Source organism: Nicrophorus vespilloides, unplaced genomic scaffold, assembly GCF_001412225.1.
Source record: "Nicrophorus vespilloides isolate i.1.1-1 unplaced genomic scaffold, Nicve_v1.0, whole genome shotgun sequence".
Lineage (NCBI taxonomy): Eukaryota > Metazoa > Arthropoda > Insecta > Coleoptera > Silphidae > Nicrophorus > Nicrophorus vespilloides.
In genome coordinates this window covers 96,039-105,972 of record NW_017097600.1, presented here as the reverse complement: position 1 = coordinate 105,972, position 9,934 = coordinate 96,039, and the positions used below count along the sequence as shown (strand labels likewise).

General features: G+C 35.0%; 2 protein-coding genes across 2 annotated transcripts; both read right to left on the bottom strand.

Moving 5' to 3' along the window:
• Nucleotides 1-161: 161 nt before the first annotated feature.
• Nucleotides 162-5,439, bottom strand: LOC108560524 (glucose-6-phosphate isomerase). Its single transcript, XM_017918098.1, has 6 exons — nucleotides 5,234-5,439; nucleotides 1,849-2,157; nucleotides 1,517-1,790; nucleotides 1,215-1,454; nucleotides 631-1,159; nucleotides 162-564 (listed from the first exon to the last, which is right to left on the bottom strand). The coding sequence occupies exons 1-6, from the start codon at nucleotides 5,362-5,364 to the stop codon at nucleotides 377-379; spliced, it is 1,671 nt and encodes a 556-aa protein (XP_017773587.1). The 5' UTR covers nucleotides 5,365-5,439; the 3' UTR covers nucleotides 162-376.
• Nucleotides 5,440-5,602: 163 nt separating this feature from the next.
• Nucleotides 5,603-7,080, bottom strand: LOC108560525 (proteasome subunit beta type-5). The gene is made up of 4 exons (XM_017918099.1): nucleotides 6,834-7,080; nucleotides 6,577-6,775; nucleotides 6,122-6,315; nucleotides 5,603-6,064 (listed from the first exon to the last, which is right to left on the bottom strand). The coding sequence occupies exons 1-4, from the start codon at nucleotides 6,963-6,965 to the stop codon at nucleotides 5,738-5,740; spliced, it is 852 nt and encodes a 283-aa protein (XP_017773588.1). The 5' UTR covers nucleotides 6,966-7,080; the 3' UTR covers nucleotides 5,603-5,737.
• Nucleotides 7,081-9,934: the final 2,854 nt, after the last annotated feature.

The window sequence follows — 9,934 nt, the reverse complement described above, 5'->3', positions numbered from 1 at the left end:
TTTTGTTACATTTTCAGGAATTTTTTGTAAAATTATTAATTATATTTTCATTAGTATTTATTTATATAATGTTTGATTATTGGAAAGGTATAGTAAACATAAAGTGTAAGGGTATTGTACATATATATATATATATTTATTTAAATATAACACATATCTAAAATACATTTTACATATAATTTGTGGACTGGATAAAAATGTCTATAATAAGTTTGTTTTTTCTTTATATTAAGAGAATAAATTAGATATACTATATAAAAATAATAAAGGGTATGTAAAAAATATAGGTAAATTGGGTGGCACTAATTCCATCAAATCCGCACCTGCGGACATCACATCAAGTAAATGCTACAGCTATTTGATAAGCAACAACTATTTAGCGGTTTGCTTTAATGAAATTGATGAGTCCATTAGTTGAGGAATCATGAGTGGAGACCGGTTTGTTATCATTCAGTTCCGGCTCGATGACTTTCGCCAATTGTTTACCCAATTCCACACCCCATTGATCGTACGAATTGATATCCCAAATGATACCCTGAGTGAAAATCTTGTGCTCGTACATTGCTAAAATGAGATTAAAAAAAAAAGGAAATTAGATAATTTGCAAATGGCAAGATGCGTGTTACTTACCGATCAAAGCACCCAGAACGAACGGCGTCATTTTCTTTACAACTATGCTGTTAGTAGGCTTGTTCCCCTTGAATACTTTGTGCGGTAATATCTTCTTAATAGAGTCTGCATCCATGCCACTTTTCTCAAGTTCAAGTTTAGCGACCTCTTCGGTTTTACCCATCATCAAAGCTTCGGTCTGGGCCAAGAAATTGGCAAGCAAAATGTTGTGGTGGATGCCGCCGTTAATGGGGTTGTGAGATTGCACAGTAGCAATAAAGTCAGCAGGAATCAGACGGGTTCCTTGATGAATCAACTGATAGAAGGCATGTTGGCCGTTAGTACCAGGTTCACCCCACACAATCGGTCCAGTCGAATAGTCCACCACCTGTCCGCTTCTCGTAACATATTTTCCGTTACTTTCCATGTCTCCTTGTTGGAAATACGCGGCGAATCGGTGCATGTATTGGTCGTATGGTAACAAGGCATGCGTTTCTGCCCCGCACATATTGCTGTACCAAACACCTAAGAGAGCTAATATTACCGGGATCTGAAAAGTTGATGATGAGCTAATAAGCTAATTACATAGGAAATGAATAACGTACGTTCTTCTCCAATGGAGCAGTCTGGAAATGGTTATCCATGAAATGCGCGCCTTCCAACAGTTGCTGGAAGTTGTCGTAGCCCAACGAGAGACAAATGCTCAATCCGATGGCCGACCACAGGGAATACCTTCCACCGACCCAATCCCAGAAACCAAACATATTGGCCGGATCGATTCCAAACTCTTTCACTTTGACTTCGTTCGTGCTGAGAGCCACGAAGTGCTTGGCCACTGCGGCAGGCTGCAAACAAATTTAATTTAATTTAATTTAAAAAGAAATCAATATAGTTTTAGATATATTACATTTTTAGCATACTCCAAGAACCACTTTTTAGCCGAAGTTGCGTTAGTTATTGTCTCTTGAGTGGTAAACGTTTTCGAGGCGATGATAAAGAGCACACTAGATGGATCAACTTTCATCAGCACTTCGGCCAAATGAGTTCCATCGATGTTGGAAACAAAATGCATCTTTAGGCCTTTGTTATAGGATTTCAAAGCCTCGGTGACCATCAACGGACCCAAATCGGAGCCGCCAATGCCAATATTGACAACATCCGTAATTTGCTTACCAGAGAACCTAATCGATAAATGCAAATGGTTTTAGAGTTTCGGATGCCATCGGATGAATTAGTTACCCTTTCCAGTGGCCGCTTAAAATCGAGTTAGTAAACTCCTTCATGTGAGTTAAAACTGCATCAACGTCGGGCATTACGTTTTTTCCGTTCACGATGACCGGCTTTCCTGAGCGATTCCTGAGTGCGACGTGGAGGACAGCCCTGTCCTCGGTGAAATTAATCTTTTCACCTGCAAACATCGCAGATCGGGCAGATTCCAGTTTGCGTTCCTTCGCCAACCTGAATAGCTTCGCCATGAGCTCATCGTCCGCCCAATTCTTCGAATAGTCAACGAGGATATCACCGTCATTCGGTGTATCAATTTTGATGCTACAACAAGAACAACAACAAAAACAATTACACATATTGATATGAATGAAACAAAATGGTCTAGATATTTGGGTTAAGCATACCGCTGACGGATATAATCTATATCCTCAGCGTCACCTTTCCTCCTCTGCCAGATGAAATTCTATTGATTTTGTGCTACATATGTGCGCAAAATAATGTGCATGCATCATGTTCCTCCTCTTCCGAGGAGATGACGAAATGAAATTGCAAGATGCAAATTAAATTTTTCCAATATAATTTCAATTCGATTTATTCGACTCGCGTTTTTGATACAATCAAATTTATTTAACGCAGCTTCGGTTTCCCCAAGCAAGATGCGACGACGGTCTACCTCAAAATTCAATAAGTTTATTTTTAGAAAAAGAATTGAGCGCAATAATAAATAATGCGGGGATCGTTAGAAGACCATTTATTTGTGAGACCGTACAATATTTACTCGCTACTAAAATATACGTACGCTCCAATTTTAGAAACGACTCGCTAACGAATACCTTCAATTAATTAATATTTAACGAACAAAAGTTTCATAATTATAAGTTTTCGTGCTTGGAGGAAATTCAATTTCCTAATAGACGAGGGAACGCAACAACTTACTACAACAGCGAAACAATTGAAGTTCTTCCCTTCCTTATTTATACAGCGACGCTCTCGCAAAGAAGTAGATCAAAGGAATAATTTATCAACATGCTTTAAATAAAAAATAATAATAAATACAATTTCTTAATAGACGGAAACTACTGCAACTAATTACAGCTGCAAAAAGATTAAAGTTCCGCCCTTGCATATTTATATAGTTCTCACGAAAAGGTATATCATCGAACCACAATGTATCTATTAAAAAGAAATAAAATTGTGCCTCGAAATGGAAACTTTAAATTGGATCAATGTTTTGAATGCGCCGATTGAAACCACATTCACTTCGCCACGGGCTAGAAAGTATATATAGAAAACGTATATAGACGGTTTAGATACAACATCAATATACATACACATTACATTTCAAATACAACTTTACATTTAATGCAAAAACCGTTCTTATTTTATTCGTCATATGCAAATTCTCATCAAATTCATTTAGAAAATAATAAGACGACTGCTTCTTCTTATGGTGTCTATCGATAAATTGATGTTTGATTACATCTGCAGTACGGATATAATTTACTGGAGTAAGACCAAACCAATATTAATAATATATAGTTATATTTTTTGACTTCCTTAAGTAAAAAATCTCTATCAATATAAAATTGAAATATTTGTTCAGATTGAGCTGAATCGATACCCAATTTGGCACAAAATGGGAATAATAAAAATTAAATTAAATTAAAAATAAAATCTTTCAATCTGTGCAAGTGGACTTCATCAATTATTTCATCATCCACCGTAATCGAATCTCCAGCTCAATAATACTTACCTTTAACCTATTTCACGTAACTTATATCAAGCAATCTTTTATCAATCTAGATACTAAATTTCATCATTTCAAATAAGTAATACCACCAAAAATAAACAATTGCATCAATTTATCTTTTTGTGCAAATTACTTTAAAATAAATAGTTTATATAAATCAAAATTAGTTAGTTAATTTGTATTTGTTATATGAAAACGTCTAAGAAGAAATATATTTTAAATTATAAAATATTATCATTGAATATATTGTCAGAAATAAATTGTAAACATGTTTACTGTCTCTTGAAATTACATAAACTATATTAATAATATGCGCAGCAAGTTTTTACATATATGATACTAATATGATACAAACCATAAAACGTTTGTCCGTTTTTAAAAACCCGTTATTTTTTTTTTAATAAATTTGTAATATTAAAATATATGCGTTTAACGGATATAATCAAACATCAATTAGTTGAGAAACGCCTAAATGTATATATAAACGTATTGTTAATGCCGACTGTACTTCGACAGAATGCTATTAATATCTGTATTGGTTAGGATATGTCTCTCTGACGTGATATTCCTCCATCCAGTAAATCAAATCCGTTGTGCGGATGCAATCAAACATCAATTACTCGATAGGCGACATCAGGTGAAGCGCGGTCGTCTTATTATTTCCTAAATGCAATTACAACTAACATTTCGAACATACAAATAAACTAGTAAATTAATAAAAAAAAGTTAATTAACTTTACCAACCCGCTTATTTAGTTCAACCGGTTATTTATAAAAAAAAAGTAATGTTACGCTCGATGTATATTATTAGTTAAAAGGTTTCTGTTCTGCGACATCGATAAAATTACATAACTTAATCAGCGATATAGAGTGCTTCCGGGAAATATTCACCCAGTATAGTTTCCTAATAATTGAATAATGTGCTTTATTAAATTATTGATTTTTTTTGTCCAAAGTTTCATAGTTTATAGAACTATTTAACTAGAATAATGAATTTTGAATGAAAATAATATTTATATTAAAAATGTTGATTTTGCTAAAGGAAGTGTATTTTTTGGGTAGAAAGACTTATTAATATATTCAATGACGTTGCTAATATAAATATTTAATAGTTGTTTTTCATTACAAGCTCAGAATTTTATAATAAAATTATTTAGCTAAAAAATTATTAATTTTTATTTTTTAATAAAGACCAAAACTGTTAATATATTTCATCACGTAACTGTTTCATATTTTTGTTTGAAATGCAAAAATTGAATATATAGAAATTAGACTTCCACTTTTGCATATATTTATTTTTTTAAACGCATTGTATATTAATATGTTATATATTTATTTTTTGTAAAACTTCACATAAATGTAAATATTTAAAAGTTATGCATTGAATTGACGTGTTTTGATAAATTTTAAATATCGAATTCATATTGTTTATATTATTATTGTAGTGTTGGAAGCGGCATATTTTAAAGTCGCGCAACATTCCGATAAGATAAATTCGATAGCAGAGAGCGAACTTAATAATAGCCACATCCTTCGTGCACCTATGCTTACTTCGGTGAAAGTTGCAAGGTCGAGAAAGGACACGGTCAGTATAGTTCATTCAAAGTTTGCTACCAATTGAGATGTAAGAACAAGGAATGGATATACCTGAATTTCTGGAATCTCTGCGGATCCTTGGCGAAGAGGTCCTTCAGCTTCAGATTGTCCAAATTGGATTTAAAGTACTCCTTCAATTCAAGCCAAGCGGCTTCGCTGGTTAAAGAAGGTCGGGGATCCATCGCAACGATCTCAAAGTCACCTCTCGAGCACAACTGCGAGCAGCGAGCTTGTGCACGTTCACCAAATCAACGACCGCGCCGTCGTGCGAAATGCTTTACAGCGCATGACATGCCACCACGTATATATCAGTCATATCATACCGAGATTATTAAATATAGATTTTATTGACATACTGTCAATGAGGAGGGACATATCAAACGATGCGAAACAAATTAACGCATAAAAGAAAACAGTCGATCCCATTAAATCCTTATAATTAACACGTACAATTCGCTGCTCATAATACAAACAAAAATATTGTAAAATTGAGGATTAAGGAAAATACGTTATGAATTTATTCATTAGAAAATTAAATACGAAACAGCTTATAATCTAACTCATTTTCTCCGCTTCCTTCGCGGCCAGCTTATCCTTCTCCTCCTGATACTTGTAATGCATGTCGGTACAGTCATTGTTATCGATATGAACCCAGCCACTTTCCTTCATGTGGTAAACCCTGACGATACCTCCAGAATAAGCATCCCTGTGAGTGGCATGGTAGATTGACCTTCTGCCCAACTCGTAGGCTTCCTCATCGGTCAAATCCCACTTGTAGCCAGAATCCAGAACGCCGAAAGCGTAAATTGAACCGGATCCCACGCTGAACACTTTACCCGGAGTCCTGGTGCCTTCGGAATCGACGTAGTACAATTGCGGTCCCTGAATTATTACAATTTATTAATAAATCACACTTGCAGATGTTGCGATAGTATTTACCCTCTTATCCCAACCGGCAAGCATCATGCCCATGGAGAGACCCATTCCCTTGTAATTATATACCATGTTTGACATCAACTTGGATGCCGCTGCAACTGAAATTCTTTCGCGATTGCGGAGCTCGTACATGCGACACTGCTTCGCTAACACTCTATCCCAATAGACGCAATCAGCTGCACCACCAGCCAATGTACCTAATAACAAAAAATAGTGTGTTATTGAAACATCTCTAGAAATATCGCATTTTCAATTTTTAGTAATTAGGACTTCTTATACCTAAATTGATATAAATAACTATAATGCAGTTCAAAAACTGAAACCATTACACTCAAAATACATCTTTGGTTCAACCTAAAGGAAACCAAAGTTCAGGAACACACATTTGAGAAAAATGTTTACCAGTATACAAATGATGTTGCACAAACAATATTTGTTGAATAGAATTTAATATTTACCCAAGAGAAAATCATTGATTTCCACGATTTTCTTCATTGATTGTGAACCGATAAAGGCGCCACCAGTGGCCCTAGAATCGACAGCCAGAACAACACCTCCTTGATACTGGAAACCCAATGTTGTTGTACCATGATCGAATTTGATTTTAATTGTTTTTCCACTCTCATCTGTGTTGAATTCAGCAAGTGCTTCTGCTGGCTGTAACATTTAAGATCAACTAATGCAAAATACCTACATATACAATCAGTTAACTTACATTATCAAATGGGGGTACAGAGAGTTCCAAGTTATTGGTGAAATTCTGGCCCAGTTGCATTGCCTCGTTATTAAACATGCCATCCTTCATTTGTTCCGGGAAGGACATCCCACATAGATCCATTAAAGCCATTGTTTTTTCTCTTTGACGAAAAGATTAATTCTTTCTAAACTGAAAACTCACAAAATGACAATGCTAAAACAACCGCTGTATAACATAACCTTACAATTTTCAATGATTCTTTGGTTTAGATTTTACGTAAAATGTCAATTACTTGTTTAGCTACTTATCCAAAGAGGGCACTTTAGTCTTCAAGTAAATTTGTAATAGTTGCTTCGGAACATTGAAAAATAAATAATTTTGTGACTTATTGAACTATTATCACTTAAAGGAAGTACATAGGGATGTAATTACATGCAATTTACATAATAATATTAGATATGTAGAAAAAGTTGCATATATATTGACTTTAGTAAATTTTACATAATGTTATTGTAATCCAATTGGAACTTACATTAGACAAAACTTATATAAGAACTGCAGGCATGTACAAAGAGTTGCATATATATAAACTGCAATAAAATTTAACTAATGTTATTGCATTTGTTCGTATAAATTATAACTGAAGTAGATAAAATTTGGTTAGGAAAAGGGTTTGCGAGTGTTAAAAGGATTAGGTCTGATTGTATTGGTCAGGCTGTTACAGGGCTTCCACTCCCGGGCGCGATCCCGCTACTGCACAACGCGGAGACTTTTGGCTGCTGGATTTCTCCCCTGGCCCGGTTCGCCTCTCCTTAGCCAACCTGGCCACCCCAGATTCCTCCGGGGTGCCCATATCGACGCCGAGCTTAGTGTGGACACCTGGTCGACGTGGAAACACCCTGCACCAGGACTCCCGACCTCAAACCATCCTCTAAACCCGACCTTCCAATCGCATGAATTACAGGAGTGCGCTACGCTCCCAGTCTACAAAATTTAATACTTTTCTGTAATACATGTAACTTGAACGATCGCATGTGCAATAATGAAATAAATTAAAACTGCATACTGTTAATGAAATAATATAGGAATTATACATATTCTAGTCTTTGCTGTTCGATTTCCATAAAATATATCCTAACTATTGTAACATGACAATCTGATATTGCTACATTAGCCATTATAGTTTTCATGTAGTCAATACCATAATACATAAAAAAATCAATTTTTAGTAAATTACTAAAGATAAAACAGTACAGAATTTGTAAGTAAGTGTGTTGTAAATAAAATAGATAGAAGATGGAAACAGAATTTTTTAATATTATTTTTACTCTGAGAACGGATCTAATAATTTTATCAATAAAATAGCCTCATGAGATTTTAAGATATAAATTCTATTGCGAATTGTAAACGAAAATTACATAAACGCGTGTTTCAATTTTACAACAGATATTATACAAGCACTGTAAATAAATAAAAACCTCAAAGACCGCAAGTGACAGCGGTGGAAAAAATACGAGATTAAAAGCATTTAAAACTTAATGGCAACGCTTATTTACACGCTGTGAAACTATTTAGATGAGATTATTTTTAAAGTGTTTTAAGTGGCCTCACTCAGCCTCTTTAGATGTGACACCGCGTTCTCTTTTTTATTGACAAATTATAAGCTAATTTAGAGCAGTCTAAATACAGTTTTAAGTGAGCAGCCAGGAGAGGAGTTAAATGCATTATTAAGAGTGATAAAAATTACTTCTGCTCTTCTTTACTGCTACCGGCGGCGATGGCAAAACTCGACGCGACTTAATTGAAAAGGGAAGTACTTTTTCGAAGGGGGACGATTTTTTTCTAACCATCGCACGCACTTAAGAACCTCAACATATATAAATATATCGCGTCAATTTTCCTAATTGCGTCTGTTTTTATTTTAATATAAAAAAGTATATATACAAACAGAAAAAACTACATAGATTTTGGTCTTGGTATTGAGGTTTTTCTAGGCGATATGGACATCCTTCCAGGTCGCTCTTGACTGGTAGTCGCTATTGGTATATTTAAATTTGCTGTCCTATAGTATCCACTGGATCCTGTCGAACTAGGCATTTTTTTACCGCAAATTGTTCTTGTCTTAGCTTCGTCTTTGTTTTCGATGGTCGACGTGTATATCTGCACTGGTTCAATTGCGTAATGTCGTTTGCTTAGAATACCCTTTTGTGGACTCTTGGCCGGACACGTATCCATAGAATTGCATTCATTTGATTGTGATTTCGTGTAGCAGGAAGATCCTTTAGGCTTTGCACATTTTGCATCATCTTTTTCGCTGACTCTGATAATTTGCTTTTCTTCGATGTAAGATCTAAATATCGGTCTAGTTTCTTCACCGCATTCACCCATTTGCGGACAGGGTACGACTATCTCGTAGGGTGGAGTTTCGTTCTTTCGTGGACTCTTCGAACAGTATCCAACTTTTTTATCAGATTTTGCTTTAACTTTTGCTCGATTTCCGGATTTTGAGTGACAAGCTGATTTTGTACAGGTTCCTTTTGGTTTGGTTTCTTCCTCTTCTTTGTAAATAACACCGGCACAGGATAAATCATCCAGATTTTGAATTTGTATTTCTTTGAAAGACGCATCTTCGCTGCCAGGGATACTGACCATGCTCATTATTCCTGCGATAGGTTTACTCTGGGTTTCAATGAAGCTACTCTGACTTGGTTTCGGTTCTTGGGAACGTTTCCTAATTGATAGAAATTTTGATATGGAATTTCTTGAAATTTTGCTTTTAATTGCATCTTCATTTTTTATGCAAGTATCCTCACATTCTTTGTTCTTATCTCTCGAACGCCGAGATTTTGAGAAACGTTTAAATATATTTCCACGTTGGATTGTCATTGAAGAAGTCTTCTTTTTTGGCGAAGGACATTTTCTTTCTGGAGTTTTCTTCTTTTTAGAGCAACTTGAACTTCTCTTCTTTCTAGTGGATTTTGACTTCGATATATCTGTACTCTTTGACCTGCACGAACTATTGCATTTTTTCTTATTTTTCGTATGGTGTTTCTTTTTGGAATCAGAACTACAATAAGAACTGCTTTCAGTCGTTTTGTCTTCCGAAGAACTATTCTCGC

Coding starts and splice junctions, on each gene's coding strand:
- LOC108560524 (XM_017918098.1), bottom strand. CDS start 5,364: ATGGATCCCCGACCTTCTTTAACCAGCGAAGCCGCTTGGCTTGAATTG. Junction 1,455..1,516: donor TCTTGGAGTATGCTAAAAAT/GTAATATATCTA, acceptor ATTTGTTTGCAG/CCTGCCGCAGTGGCCAAGCA. Junction 1,160..1,214: donor CTGCTCCATTGGAGAAGAAC/GTACGTTATTCA, acceptor TCAACTTTTCAG/ATCCCGGTAATATTAGCTCT.
- LOC108560525 (XM_017918099.1), bottom strand. CDS start 6,965: ATGGCTTTAATGGATCTATGTGGGATGTCCTTCCCGGAACAAATGAAG. Junction 6,776..6,833: donor CTGTACCCCCATTTGATAAT/GTAAGTTAACTG, acceptor TAAATGTTACAG/CCAGCAGAAGCACTTGCTGA. Junction 6,316..6,576: donor AATCAATGATTTTCTCTTGG/GTAAATATTAAA, acceptor TTTTGTTATTAG/GTACATTGGCTGGTGGTGCA.